The following is a 16,266-nucleotide window of genomic DNA, read 5'->3' as shown; positions in this document are numbered from 1 at the left end:
ATTTTTATCGGTGCATATTGAGGTGACAATCACTGCTTAGATGCTTTTTAAATTGCCATGTGATTTCAATGTCTGTATTTGACTGGCTGCCTTGTATTTAAAAGTTTGTCTGCTTTGCCACTTTTACTATGGGCTGATGAGGTAGTATTGTACACTGCGAAAGCACTTAACAGTTCTTTATTAAAGGTAGTTGTTCAGAAGCTCTGGCAGCCAGGAGTTTCCTTTGCTTTGTATCCAATTTCATACCGTCTCCTGCTGTGGCATAGACTGATAAAGCCCTAGCTATAACCCAAGTTTCATTAGCGATTTAGATGCTCACAGCATAGGGCAAGGATGGGTGGGAGTAAGCAAAATATGCCATCGCACCCTTCCCAGGGCAGGGAAGAGATGGCGATCCTGTCTGGCTGGCTGACTGCTCCTGTAAAAGCCACCACTTGCACGATTCAAAACAGCTACAGTACACTAAGGGATGCGAGTCTGCTGATCTCACGCTGGTGATGGTAGCTTTCCTGGGGCATGTGTGTGGGAGCAAACACATGTCACAGGGAAAGAAAAGGATACCTCTGCAGTGACGCAACAATGCCCATTTTTGCCACAAGGGTGTGAGGTTAAAGCAATACCAGGAAACTTCAGCCTGTGATATGGCCACGATACAAACTTCTCTCTACTAGCAATGGAGACGAATAGGTATTGGCGGTGGCATGGTTTGAAGTACAGCAGGCACAGGTGCCACAAAAAGGACATATTACAAAAATTCACAATAAAAAGGTTTACAAAATGACCGATTGGAACCAAAATAAAAGTTCCAAGAAAGGAAGTAAGAAACCAGGCGAAATACATTGTCAAAAAATGTTTCTACCTCACATTATGTATCACTGGAATACTAGTCCTAATGGTAAACCTCACTGGCCAGTCAAGATTCTTAAGGGGTACGTTTACATACAATGCAATGGGACTTTGCTAGGCATACCATGCCTCCATGTCACATGAGCAACTGTCCCTCTACCCTACTGTAGGCAAGAAATTTTGTGCGAGTTAGGAAACCAGATCTCAACTGGGCATACTACAGTGGAGAATGTGCCCTTGAGCACACCCTCCCTCCCGTTGAAGAGAGGCAAGCAGGTTCAAGTCTTGTTGTTCGTCTCTTCCTTTATTCCCTTATGCCAGTTCCAACAGGTGCCCGAGCTGTTAGAGAACCCTGTTTTCCAGGTCGCAATTAGGGCTTTCTCTCTACATGTCAAGGAAAAGCCATCATACAACCCTGGATTTCTGATGAAAAAGCTCTGGATTCACAAGGTGTGCATAGGCAGAAAATGGTACAACTTTTCTCAGTTGCTGTGTGGTGAATGAGATAATAACAATATCAAACAAAGGAACCCCATTTCAACAACTGTATGCATACTTGTTTTTATCCCCCAAGTAATAAGAGCGAATCAAAAAAAAAGACAATCAACTGAAAAACAGTTGTGCCTTTTTATGGTAATATATGCATCGTCAACAAAGACATTTTAAGAGCCAAGCTTCTCCGATGACTATTTTACTCGAGTATTTATATGTAGCATTAGGTTTAGACAGGAGCGGCCTTAGGTCAACTGGTGCTCTAGGCAAAAGGACTCCACGGCGCTCCCCACCACACCACCCATTGCCCCCCATCCTGGTCTACCTACATTAAATAAATACTGGAAAAGCACCCCTGCTAGAGCAGTGTCCTAGGCAGCAGCCTAGTTGGTCTATGCCTAAAGCCAGCTATGGGTTTAGATCTGCCGTTTCGTCACCACAGCATGTCAAGGCAGGATGTAATAAAACATTACAGGGTACATTCCTTTTAAACTACAAGTAGTTTATGTATCATGTTATTTGATGAAGTAATTTGTTACAGTTTATCTAGCTTTACAACTGCTTGTCAATAATCCAACAGTACTGATAAGCGCTTTATCTAATTTCACAATTGCTCATCAATACTTCTGCATTGGATATGCTTGCTATATTTTCAGCTCTCTGAATTTTATGCATGTTTAAATCGCTGCTGCTTGTTGCTCATGTATCATGGGGGGGTTGTCCTAGTCCACAAATCCAAACGTATGTTAGTAATACATTACAGATGGCAAACAGTTGCTCTGTCTTTTACTAGCTTTTACTAGCACAGCTGAGAAAGCTGGTTACAGCACCATTTCACAGCTATCAGTAATAAAATGGGACACCTAGTTTTAGACGTTCAGTAATAGTACAGAAGTAGTCTGTGCTATTCAAGCCTTATTATAAAACCTTGTTTAAGGGAACTTTATCACTCAATGAATCTCAATCCCACCTCCCCATTCTTACAAGTCCTAGGATGCCTTAACATGTGTCAGCTATTCTGTAATATCCCAGCTGTGCAAGAAATTTTCATCATTTTAGTCTTTTTCTCTTTTCCCCATAGCTGTGCAACTGTAAAGTTAGTTTATATACATAAGTGGGTCTGAAGAAGGTGAAGCCCACCCCCTAGAAGAGGGTAAAGGGGGGGTTGCCCCCTTGCAAAAAGGAATCTGGTTCAACAAGCTTGCCGTTGGCTAGCTGTGCATCAGCTACTTAATAGTGGCTGCCCCTTCTCAATGCACTGCAGTCATCTGCTGGTCTGCACATAGACAAGGACAGGACTACCCAAGAGGAAATGTTGTAATCCTAGCTCTCATATACCTGCCCTGATATCCTATAATGCCAGGGGGGATCAGAGGCAATGAACAGCAACATGGGGGGATAGGGAGGTGATGGCTGCTACACTGGAACAGGATCAAAAATAAACAATTCTAGAACTTCTACTCATTAAGTCCACAACAAGAAAATTTTAGATCCCTACAGCATGCATTAGCCTACCACTTAGCACACAAATTTATTACTTCTACATTCTGACCCATGTTTTCTTGGATGTTTCTTTTTGAAGATGCAGAGAATAATCCTCCTCTGTTTGAAATGTTTCTCTGGGAGCTTTTTAAATCTAGATATGATGTACAAATGACGGCTCCTTATGCACAAATGAAATAAATAACATGAAGGTAGCTGCTCAAACCATAACAAACAGCCAGTAACCAATGTAATATACATTCATAAGCTTAGATGAATAAAACATAACTGAAGGTCAAAAACAATACAAATGTCAGGAAAAAACAGGATAGGACCACCAACAATACAAATGTGAAAACAATCCCACTCTGCCAGCATGGAACTTAAGTGAAGAAAAATGAAAGAATTTGGACACAGTACAGTCGGTCATAGTTTTGCTTCTTTTGTGTGCAGAGATAATTTATTCTGCAACTTAAATTATATATTGCGCCAAATTCAGAGTCAGGTAATGACAGACTGATCCCAGTTTACCGTAAAATTCCCTGCATGCACCAAAAGGTTATTAATCGAGATGCAACATGAACTTCACTGTAGTAAGCTAAGAGCTCATTAAGCACTATGGCAAGGCAATAGCCCCAGCTGTTGCAACAGCACACCGCAACCAACTATGAACATTACCAAAGCAGTATGTGTGTGTGTGTGGGGGGGGATTTTGATCCCCAAAATCTTCCAGCAAATGTAATGTCCCCCAAGTCTGGGTATAAGCATGCTAACATGCACTGCAGTTCGATGCCTGTATTCTTCCAGCTGAATTATGCACCTTACAATATACAGTGTTCACACCCCTGTTAAAATGCCAGGTTTTTGTGATATAAAAAAATGAGACCACAATAAATAATTTCAAAACTTTTCCCACCATTAATGTGACCTATGACCTGTACAATTCAACTGAAAAGCAAATAAATCTGTTAGAGGAAAAAATATAAAAAATAAAAAATGTACAATAAGCTGGTTGAATAAGTGTGCACACCCTTACACTAACACTTTGTTGTAGCACCTTTTGATTTAATTACAACATTCAGTCTTCTTGGGTAGGAGTCCATCAGCATATCACATCTTGACTTGGCAATATTTGCCCACTCTTCCTTGCAAAAGCACTTGAAAACTGTCAGATTGCGAGGGCATCTCTTGTGCACAGCCCTCTTCAGGTCACCCCACAGATTTTCTATTCGATTTAGGTCTGGGCTCTGGCTGGGCCATTCCAAAACTTAATTTTCTTCTGGTGAAGCCATTTTTTGTTGATTTGGATGTATACTTCGGGTCACTGTCGTGTTGAAAGGTGAAATTCCTCTTCATCTTAAGCTTTCTTGCAGACACCTGAAGGTTTTGGGCTAAAAGTGACTGGTACTTGGAACTCTTCATACTTCCCTCAACCTTTACTAAAGCTCCAGTTCCAGCTGAAGAAAAGCAACCCCAAAGCATGATACTGTGACCACCATGTTTCACCGTGGGGATGGTGTTCTTTTAGTGATGCGAAGTGTTGTTTTTGCGCCAAACGTACCTTTTGGAATTGTGGCCAAAAACTTCAACCTTGGTCTCAACAGACCATAATACATTTTCCCACATGCTTTTGGGAGACTTGATGTATAGTTTTGCAAATTTTAGCCAGACCTGGATGGTTTTCTGTGTGAAAAAAAAAAAAGGCTTCCATCTTGCAACCCTACCCCATAGTCCAGACATATGGAGGATACAGGAGATTGTTGTCACATGTAGTACACAACCAGTACTTGTCAGAAATTCCTGCAGCTTCTTCCGTGTTCCTGTACCTCTCTTGGCAGCCTCCCTGACCAGTTTTCATCTTGTCTTTTCATTAATTTTGGAGAGTTGTCCAGTTCTTTGCAACATCACTGTGTTCCATGGTATATCCAATGCTGTGGAAATTATTTTGTGCCCTTCTCCTGACTGACACCTTTCAACAATAAGATCCCTTTAATGCTTTGTAAGTTCTCTGCGAACCATGGCTTTTGCTGTAGCAGGTAACTGAGTAAATGTCAGGAAAGTCCTACTAGGACAGCTGAACTTTATTTGGGGTTAATCAGAGTCTCTAATTGATGGCAAGTGTGTACCCAAGAAGACTGAATGCTGTGATTAAATCAAAAGGTGCTTCAACAAAGTATTAGTTTAAGGGTGTGCACACACATGCAACCAGCTTATTTTACATTTATTTTTTATATTTTTCCCCTAACAGATTTGTTTTTCAATTGAATTGTAGGTTATAGGTCACATTAAAGGTGGAAAAAGTTTTGAAATGATTTATTGTGGTCTCATTTTTTTAGATCACAAAAATCTGGCATTTTAACAGGGATGTGTACACTTTTTATATCCACTGTAAAACCAGCATGACACTGGTAATGATGGCATTTTATAATAACGGTTGTTCTAAGTGTAGGGTATTACAAGATGAAAAAAACAGTCAACCAATGAGCAGTTATGTCTCAGGAATATACTTTGTACCTGATATGCATTTCTGAAAACATCCGGTATTCCAGCCATGAAGATCACATCCCACATCAAAAGGCCATACAGTGTTGCAAAAGTGGAGCCTTCTCCATGAATACCTGAGGCAGACAAACGGATGCACATTACTCAACACGAACACACAAACTTACAAGTAGTATTAAATGCAACTTCAGATATTACAGAACTCTCCCACAAACAATACATATTCATTACTGGTACAGTTCATTGCATTATTTTAACATACAGACCTTCATGCATTTTGCACTAGAGTGATGGGGGTGTAACTTGCAACTTGGTTGCAAAGATCAAGTAAAATGAGATCTGTAGCTTGTACTCATAAGGGTTACAGGAAAATACTAACGCATTGTTAACTATCCTGAAGAATTCCATCCAAATTTTTCATGTACAATACTGCTGTCTCACTGTGCTTTGTTCTCCAGGTCACCTCCAGGCTGGGATGCCTGGATGGGTAGCATGCAATTCATCCAGTGTCTATGTAGCTTTTCACACAGGAATTCCAGTTTCCGCTCACATCTAAAGAAATTTATATGGGTGAAACAGCATTGCTCAAATTGCCCTAAAGTGTGCATTGTGAAACAGGAAGTGCCTGTGATGAACATTCTATCCAGGACTGCTTCCTGCCTTACCTGCATTACTTGAAGGACAGATTCCAGCTCCATGCAAAACTGTAGAGAATAAACAGACACTGAAAATGGATGCAAGTTTTTGAAAAAAATTAAAGTTGGGTAATCCACGTTGTAATTCTGTCACGGTCTGCATGATCTGAATAAATACTGTTGGCAGTTAAGACACAAAGTATTAGAACCACAGGTCAATGCAAAACATGCACATACACACACGTGTGTGTGTGTGTGTGTGTGTGTGTGTGTGTGTGTGTGTGTGTGTAGATATATATATATATACACACACATACATACACATACACGCGTGTTGTTACATGTACTTACATCACTGACCAACTGCACTGGCATACACTACATTGATTGCAAACAGTCAAAACTAAATATGTCAATATGCCAGTACACATGCACTAAGCATAAATCTTTGTGCATGCAAAACTAAAACAAAGCCCCCTGCAAATGATACATACCAACTATGAGATCGCAATACAGTGGGGAAAGGGCAAAATACCACTCTGCACTGTACAGTGATCCGGCACAGAAAGCAGATAGCATCTTGCAATGAACTGGCAGTTCAACAAAAACAACCCTCCAGAAAATATTCAATCCAGCGACTGTTCAATCAAACCCATTGCGCATGCGCACAAGCTCTCTCTCTCTAAATACACACATACGCGCACACATGTATACAAATTATACAATAAAAAATTGTCTCAGTGTTTTAACAAACGGGAACCACTGACTGCTGTGTTTTGTTATACACCATCTGTTGAAGTTAGAGATACTGAAGAAACGTGCTGTGGGGATAAGGAAATTTCTATTTCCCCCAAGACTGTATAATGTCAAAGTACATTTAGCTAAGCAAAGGTAAGGAAAAGCTTGTTTTATTTATTTACTTGCTGCAGTAGGCAAAGCAAGTTGTTGAGCCTTTACTTTAGATGGTTGCAGATTCCACAAAAGTATGATGTTTAGCCGTACATCTTCATACGAAAAGGAAATACGTGACCATACCCCTAAAAATGCACCCTCAGCAGTAAACACCGTCTTATAACCACTGCTGCTAATCACCACTGAACAATTCTAGCAGAAGTGCAAACACACAAAAAAAATTGCAAATATAAAATATATTCAAATGGCCACTGAATAAGTTAACTGAAAACCTAAATGGCCCTTCATATTAGGAAGGGGCTAATGCACACAATGAGTAAACATTATGACAAGGAAAGAACTACAAAAAAAAATCCAACCAGTCCCATAAAAGGATTCAAAACTTAAGTTAGAGTCTAAACCTGCAAATATATTTATGTATGTATTCATTAATTAAAGAAAAGGAAACGTGGTAAAAATCATGCAATTAAGCACATAAAATGCAGAAAAGCGTACCCATCCCTCTTTCCAATCAAGTGCACCAAAACAAAAGCCAATGATAAAATATGAAGCAAAAGTTCCAACAATGTAACAATCAAAGAACATGGAAACCAGCAGCAGTTTGTTAAACAGAAAACTCAGAAGAGTGCAGTTTAAACAAGCAAACCAGCATATCTAATCTTCTCACAAGAATTTGAGTATAAACAGTTTGCACAGACACAAATCCTGTAACAAAAACTCAATACTGCCACTACTGTGAAATAAAACTACAAGACTATGGCATTTGACCAGGCAGAAATTACAAGTAGATGTTACAGCAAAAATGCAGTGAAAAATGTATAAATGTGCAAATGAGGCACACATTCTGCAGTATATCACAATTGTTCCACTACTGATAATATAAAGATAAGACTATGGGATCAGATACAGCAGAAATTAAAAGTAGAATGTGTGGTTAAAGAAACAAAATAGCTTAAAGGTACAACAAAACAGCATTAAGTCACAGACAACTTGAATTGCAATTGAAATATGCAAGGACATTTGAGATAGCTATTTTTCTTACCTTTCTGATGAAAAATAGCAAATTGCTATGGAGAAGCTAATGAATGAACTCAGAACCTCATACATGAAAACCATGCACCCTATTACTGAGCTACAGCCCCTCTGTTTGCTTCAGGGAATAATAAGTTCTACACTATTGTGGGCAAAGTAAGGTAATCTATCCACAAAAGTTAGTGTTATGTTAGAAAGGGAGAAACTGTCCAATAGGTAGAAGTCTATCAAATTAACTGTTTACCAAAAATAGGCTTGGTTTTATTAGATTATGCTTGACTGAGTATTAAAGAACCAGTTATTTACTTTACATAGGATAAAAAGCAAAAAAAATCTTGAAGGTGATGAGGAATATCTAAACAACTAAATCTACATAAAAGGCTAACTTACACTCAGAAAAGTCAAGAGAAAGCTGTCTTGTTTCTGTCCTTTGTTGTTGTCTGCACTGTTTCACAGGGTAGCTCAGAAGCTAGTTTCAGGTAGGGGGTCGTTGAGCCAGCCCATTGCCTGAAGTGCCAGTACAAACTACATTTCTGTGAATTTGTGCAGAGCTGATATAGCAGAGCTCTGAAATCTCCTGGCTGTGACCAGACCATCTGATATTACAAACTGATTAGTACACTTTTTGCAACCCAGTTTGCACTATGCTGTACTTGTATATTTGCTTTATTATTTATATATTTGCTGTATTGTTTCTGTCCTTTGTTCTCTGCACTGTATTATTTTCTCCACCCTCCGTCACAAGTGTTTCTGTAGTCAAACTTGGTGGCTTTGGATTTGCCCACCCTGCTGTAAATCTGATTTTGGTCACTGCTTCCAGTCCAAGCTCATCTGACCACTCAACATAGTGCAGTGAGATTATCTGGTGAGGACTACCCCCTTGCTTCTTTGACAATGAACACTACTTCCTGTCCTACCTCATCAGCTCAGTGTACTAACTAGAGAGAAAGAGCATTTGGGCAGGCCTACCCCCTTAATTCCCTAATCTTGACCTATCTTCTGTTTCCTCCCTCTCCACTAAAACACTTTATTCAGCTGCTTTTACTGTAACTGTGTTCTTCATACTTGATTACCTTATTTCTGCTATCTGCTCAAGTGTTCAAGTGCTTTTATTCTGCTGCCATTTATTACTGGTTGTTAGTAGCCTAATTAAAGGGTCTATATTAGATTAACGAAGTTTCAGAACTTCGAATACCATATGGTCGACACCATATGATGGAAATTCTGAAACTTTGAAAATCTAAAAAAAAAAAAAAAAAAAAAAAAAAAAAAAAAAAAAACCACAAAGGAAAGTAAACAAAGTGTTTTAGCAGGGGGGCAAGCCCCACTGCACCCTCCACGTGGGGGGCTGCGAGTCCTACATCCTCTGCTACTTAAATATACCAACTCAGAGATCGCACTTTAATGGAGAATGGTGTGGAAAGGGAAGATTTCCCTTTCCTACGCTGTAGTGCGATCTCGGAGTTGGTATATTTAAGTAGGGGGAGTGCAGGGAGGCTTGCCCTCCCCCCTGCTTAAAGCACTTATTTTTGTCTGGGTTTTTTTTTTTAGATTTTCGAGGTTTCAGAACTTCGATCATATGGTGTCGACCATATGGTATTCGAAGTTCTGAAACTTCGTTAATCTAATATAGACACCAATTAAATTTAATGGTATTAGCACTTGTGCTTCAGGACAGTTATTTTACATTTGAGAAGGTTCTTGTGGTCTACACTGTTGTGGACAAACCCTTAACAAAACCCTCTCTCCATAGGTCTGCCCAAGCATTCAGCACACTAGGTCTGAATGACTCCCATCACTTTCTCCTGCCAGCCTGGCCGACATGGGCATACTGAGACAGTGTAGCAACTGCCTCATGTTTACTGATAACCCTCTTCTCCTAGCACATAACTCTTCCACTTGCGAGAAATGCATGTACATCATTAACCTGGAGTCCAAGCTCTCTTGCGCCACAGTCAGTAATCCTGACAAAGCAGAGATTGACAGCACACACACACACACACACACACACACCTATGCAAAGGTCCTCAATACAAACTTACCTAAACAGCAGAGACCTCCAAACATACATTCAAACATTCCACACACACCAAACACATCACATACAGCAGACAACACACCAGTGTCTCACAAACATAGCCCATAAGGCAAAACAATAAACCATCACAGCCCAGAAGACATGATAAAACAAACACACCTGTCATTGGTGACTCAACTGTGAGACACACCGATGTCCCCCTCACCAGCCCTGACAAGGAGAAGTTCACGGTCAGTTGTCTGTCTGGTGCCAGAATCTGCCACATCACACACGCACTTAAGTCTCTGCACAACAAAGTACAAGTACGACTCTGTCATTGCACATGTTGGTGTGAATGACTTAAGACGTACCTCCCTGGAGTGTATGAAGAGACATGATTGAACTCTCAGAGTACGTATTACAGGCAGGTATGACCCTAGTTCTAAGCCGCATCCTACCTTCACTAAGAATGATTCCACAGTACAAAACAAAAAATAGACTTACAATTGGCATAGTTTCTGGTGTCATTCCAAGGGGATCCAGTATCTGTCTGCCTGGGATGACATGGTCGACAGGCCTCAATCCTTTGCCAGAGATGGCCGTCACCTGTCATCACTGGGTTTCCAGATCTTGGCCAAGGTTCTCATCTCCCCCATTGTGCCTTTTTAGGCAATGTCTCAAAGACAAACCTTCCAACATAAAAGATCTGTCAAAAAGCAAATTGAAGGTCATGCTGCTTAATGCTAGGAGCCTAAACCTGAAAATAACTCACTGGAAGCCCTCCTTGCACTGGAAGATGCTGATATCAGTGCGGTCACAGAAACTTGGTTCAGGGCTGCGGAGAGCACCCCCTGCCTTACCAGGCTACACCTCATTCTAAACATTTTGACCCCAAAATGAGGTCAGGAAGACTAAGGGTGGTGGAGTCCATCTTCATCAAGGACAGGCACACCTCCAGACTGGTTTGCCAGCATGCCGCACTGGAACTACTCCAGGTAAAACTGACAGTTGGCAAGACACCCATCCAAGTTACAGCTAGCTATAGACCCCCCCCCCATGACTTAGGACACCCACTCCTCTTACCAGATCTGCTAGACTCCATTGAGGTACCCCCTAACACTCTGCTCCTTGGTGACTTCAACTACCCCACCATAGACTGGGTGAACTATTCTTGCACTAAACGCACCGTCAACGATTCTGTGACTTCATCTATTCTAACGCACTAGATCAGCTCGTCTCATCCCCCACAAGGGGAGATAACATTCTGGACTTGGTTCACACCAACATGGATGACCGCTGCACCACTCCCATAATATGTCCTTCCCTGGTTAGATCAGATCATCAGATTGTCTCATTCAAAGTTTCTATCCCCCCAGTCGAAATAAAGCTAAAAAACTTCTCAAAAGCTGACTACAACCTCCTAAGGGAGGGTATCTGTAGCTTCACACCACCGCACCCCCCCCCCCTCAGGGGATGCAGACAACTATGCTGAACAGTATGCCAATGGAGTTTACATGCACCTGTACAACTGCATGGACTCAGTCATACCCAATAAAACTAAAACTTGCTCATCAAGGAACACAAACCTGTTTGGTGGACATCCTCTATCAACAGGCTTTACAACAAAAGAAACTGTTGTCCAAGGGTAAAAGGGAAAAAATTCCAAATTGGAAAAACTTCCTCCTTAGCCTCAACAAGCAAATTAGATCACTAGTGAAAACCTCTAACGCCAAATAAGATCACTAGTGAAAACCTCAAAGGCCATTATGAATCGAAACTAGCCTCCATAACAAAGGGAAACCATAAAATCTTCTTCAGTTACATCAGCAACCTCCGTGGCAAAGCCTAGATTTGTTCCGAATTAGCACTTAACAGTATCACATACACTGATCCTGTTGATTTACCCAACCTGCTAGCAGATGGGTTCAGCGCAAATTCACCCCCCCATCCCCCCAAATGCCCTTTCGACATCCCCGATACTTGTCTCCCATCTCCGTAGATAAAGTGTTACAGGCCCTATCCAAGGCAAAAAAAATACAGCTTCCATGGGACCAGATAGTATCCCAGAATGTATTCTGCACCATCTCCAGCAAGAAATGGCTTTGCCATAGAGCACCCTGTTCAACCACAGCCTAAGTACTGGATTCATTCCAACAGAGTGGAAAACCACCATTGTCATCCCTTTGCACAAAGGTGGTGCCACTACTGACCCTGGAAATTATCACCCCATTAGCTTGACAAGTCTGATCTGTAAAGCCATGGAGTGTATTATTATGTATCTCAAACAAGGACACAGGCAATCTCCAAGCACTTGACCCCACCCAGTTTGGATTAGTTAAGGGCAGAACTTGCCTATTGAACCTGGTCGACTTCTTTGAGACTGTCACCAAGGCCCTAGATGAGGGAAAGTCAGTACCATACAGCTTACCTTGAATTGGCCAAGGCCTTTGACACAATCCCCCACTTGGGCATCATCGAAAAGCCAACACAGCTTGGCGTAAATACCTCTCTCATCAGGTGGGTGGCCAACTGGCTCACCAACAGGACCCTCAAAGTCAAAATAGGCACCTTCACCTCCGATAGTAGACCTGTCACTAGTGGAGCTCCCCAGGGATCTCTCCTGGGACCCCTACTGTTTGGCATCTATTTCTCAGAGGTACACGCAAAGGCAAAACGCCTGTGGCTGACTAAGTTTGCTGATGATCAAGTTGGGTGCTGTCACTGACTCCCCAAATGATGTTAACTTACTGCAAGAGGGTCTCACAGCAACTAATGACTGGTGCCAAAGTCATGGCCTCAAAATGAATGCAGAAAAATGTATCATCATACCATCTGGCAAAAACACGACCCCTGCTGATTACCACATCAATAGCAACCCCCTAAGCACACAATCTGTGGTGAGAGATCTGGGCACTCAGGCTGATAACTTCACATTCGACCATCATGTAGTGGTAGTGGTTAGAAAAGCCTTTTACTTGGTTCATCTCATAAGTAAAGGGATTGCATTCAGAAAAAAGGAGGTTATTACCTCTCTATACTCCTCCCTCATTAGACCAATAATCGAGTACAACTCCCCATTTGGGATGTACCTCTCCAAACATCTGCACCAACTGGAAAGGCCACTGAAATACCTCACAAAGAATCCATGGTCTCCAACACCTGTCCTATGCGGACAGGCTCAAATCACAATCACTCTATTCGGTATCATACAGATTGCTCAGGGGTGATCAGTGTCTCGCCTACAAGGCAATCTCTGAAACTGCCCTACTAGAGATGCTCCATATCCGTAAGTCTAACTCCTCACGCACTATACACTCAAAAGGCCTGAGCCTAATATGTGACGTTAACACCACCTGCCGGAGAGACAGGTTTGTCTCCCAGAGGCTGCCCCGTCTCTAGAATAGACTTCCCATACACATTAGAGCACCTCGCTGACCCTCTTCAAGCACAACCTTGAGGAGTGGATGGGAAACCAGAAATTTGTCCCAGGGGTTCCAGCTGTGTCCCTCATTGACAGGGGCAACAGGTGCTGACTGAGGTTTCTTTTAGAAGATAAACTCTTGGCTAGGCTTGTAAGGGCCCCAGGGCCATTAGCCTAGTAACCTCCTATGAAACGTGTATAATGTAAAAGGTGAGGCCAAGAGCAGACACATGAGATACTCTAATAACCTCTAAGTAGTCAGTAAAAATGGTCCACTTTCTTGGAATACACTGGAAGGGTGTCTTGATAGTTGTTGTTGCTGTTGTGTCTTTCGTCTTTTCCCGGTTAGGGGTCGCCACAGCGGAACTCCAGTCCGCTAATGATTGGCAGTAGATTTTTACATGCAGAGTTGCCAGCTCTGACGCACAACCTTCAACGAAGGTACGCTCATTCACGCATGTCTCCACACAGACGACGCTCTAGCTGAGAATCGAACACGACAATGTCTTACTGTGAGGCGACAATGCTACCGCAGCACCACCACCGCAGTCTGCCAAATAGTATTCACAGGATCCCAGTAAAAGTCCAAAACATGAGCAGAGTCACATGCCTTCATCAATTCCTGAAATGGTTTCTTGTAAATTCTAAATGATTCTAAGGCTAGTCACCTGTCTGCTACACGGCATGGAGAAATTTAGGAAATAAAGACCTGCTGCACCAAACTCGAGAGTGAAAGATCTGCTTGACATGTTCTGTTAAATCAGAAGCATACAGTAAAGAGTCTAGCCGATATCTAATCTTCAGCAGAACCACCATGTATTGAAGAATCTGGATGCCTTAAGAAACTTTGTGCTTTTCTTATTTCAGAAACATCATGGTGAAAAAAAATGGTGAAGGGGTCAAATAATGGCAATGGTAAATATGAACATTATCATCTCTTTGTATGTTATTCCAAAATATCCTGTTGTGAATGTAGTGGTTGGGGCTAAATAAGTGCAGACTCCTGTTAAGATACTGCAGCATCGTTCATGAAGACAAAGCCCAAAGTTCTGTTTCTCTCTCAAACAGCTCAAGAGAAACTGGGATGCAAATTAAAGGAACAGCAAATAAATAAATAACCATGCCAGTTCCATAACCTTCACTCCAGAGCTAGCAATGAGCACAGATTATGACTCTATTAATAAAAATGGCTCCTGAAGCTCCATGCAACACCAGCAGTGGTTGCCCTGAATTTAGTGTTCAGTGTGTGTACACAGGTGATACCAGCTTAAACTGTGAAGCTGTCAGATGGCCTAATTTATTCACTGAGAAGTGTGAGAGTCAAATGTACCCAACTGGTGTTTTAATAATTCTTCACAACATATTATGGGTAAGCTTTTTCCATTCTGGGCCCAAAGATGAGGTCTTCTGCCTTACTTTCCAAAGAAAACATCCATCCATCCACGGCTTCTTTTCCCATTTTAACACATGGGCTCGGGGTGTCACTTCAACAGTGAATGACATACCTAATGCAAGCTAATTTTTTTATATCCTCAAAGCACTAAATCAGAATCTTCTTCTTTCTATGGCAGCACCCGTTAGGGGTCGCCACAGCGGATCATCCAATTCCATTTCTTCCTGTCCTCTGCATCTTGCTCTGTCATACCAACCACCTGCATTGTCCTCTCTCACCACATCCATAAACCTCATCTTAGGCCTTCCTCTTTTCCTGTTACCTGGCAGCTTCATCCTTAGCATCTTTTTCCCAATATACTCTGCATCCCTCCTCAGCACATGTCCAAACCAACGTAATCTTGCCTCTCTGGCTTTGTCTCCAATCTTTCCAACCTGGGCTGCGCCTCTAATACACTTATTCCTAATCCTGTCCGCCCTCGTCACACCCAGTGTAAATCTTAACATATTTAACTCTGCCACATCCAGCTCTGACTCCTGACTTTGTCAATGCCACTGTCTCCAACCCATATAACATAGCTGGTCTCACTAACCTCTTGTAGACTTTCCCTTTCACTCTTACTGGTACTCGTCTGTCACAAATCACTCCAGACACTTCTCCACCCACTCCATCCTGCCTGTACTCTTCTTCACCTCACTTCCAAACTCACCATTACTCTAAACTGCTGATCTCAAGTATTTAAACTCATCCACCTTTACCAACTCTACTCCCTGCATCCTCACCATTCCTCTATCCTCCCTTTCATTCACACACATATATTCTGTCTTAGTCCTGCTGACCTTCATTCCTCTTCTCTCTAGAGCATATCTCCACCTCTCCAGAGAGATCTGCTCTAGAAAGAAAGCACTAAATCACAATGAAACAAAAAAAAAATGCAATGATTCTGTTCTAGTGCAAATAACCATTAACCAGACAACCCAGTGCTTTTTCATTAAATATAATGCTATCACATATATAATTCTGACTAGTTGCTGTCAAGTTAAACCTAATACTGTTCTGCACTTTTTTGTTCTAGTGCATTTTCTAAACTTTAATACAATTGGTCTTAAATGAAAAAACTCCAGTGGTCAAATTATCACACCTGTACATTAAAAAATACTACACCTGGCCTGCAGCATTCTGAACTGCCCTTTATAATTTATGGAGTGCTCACCAATGACATCAGTGTCACACTGTACCAGTATTACCATTTACCCCAAAATAAGGCCTGGCATTGTTCTACTTGTCAGTGTGTTTCATTAGTTTGCAAGAATTATTACTCTAAGACCCATTAGTCTCCGCCTGCAATCATTGCTGTCAATTTCCAGTGTTTATACTTAAAGGTAGGCTTACTTTCCTACAGCTATCTTTCAGTAGTATTTTCAGTTCCCCCCCCTGGATTTTGGGTGCACTGCACAAATAAGAGAAGGAGGGGCTCTGGCTTTACAGATGATTTTCCATTATTTACAGATATCTTGTAAGAAAAAAATGTAGT

General features: G+C 41.6%; 1 protein-coding gene across 1 annotated transcript in view; it reads right to left on the bottom strand.

Annotated features, from left to right (window-relative positions):
- The window catches only part of FAN1 (FANCD2 and FANCI associated nuclease 1), a 571,422-nt gene that overhangs the window by 76,365 nt on the left and 478,791 nt on the right, over positions 1–16,266 (bottom strand). The window contains exon 9 of the mRNA XM_044078482.1: positions 5,335–5,438. Within this exon, the coding sequence (XP_043934417.1) occupies positions 5,335–5,438 (104 nt within the window). The remainder of the gene's footprint in view (positions 1–5,334; positions 5,439–16,266) is intronic.

Source organism: Protopterus annectens, chromosome 7.part1 (assembly GCF_019279795.1).
Source record: "Protopterus annectens isolate FY-2018-M chromosome 7.part1, PAN1.0, whole genome shotgun sequence".
Lineage (NCBI taxonomy): Eukaryota > Metazoa > Chordata > Ceratodontiformes > Protopteridae > Protopterus > Protopterus annectens.
This window is presented reverse-complemented; position numbering and strand designations above follow the sequence as displayed.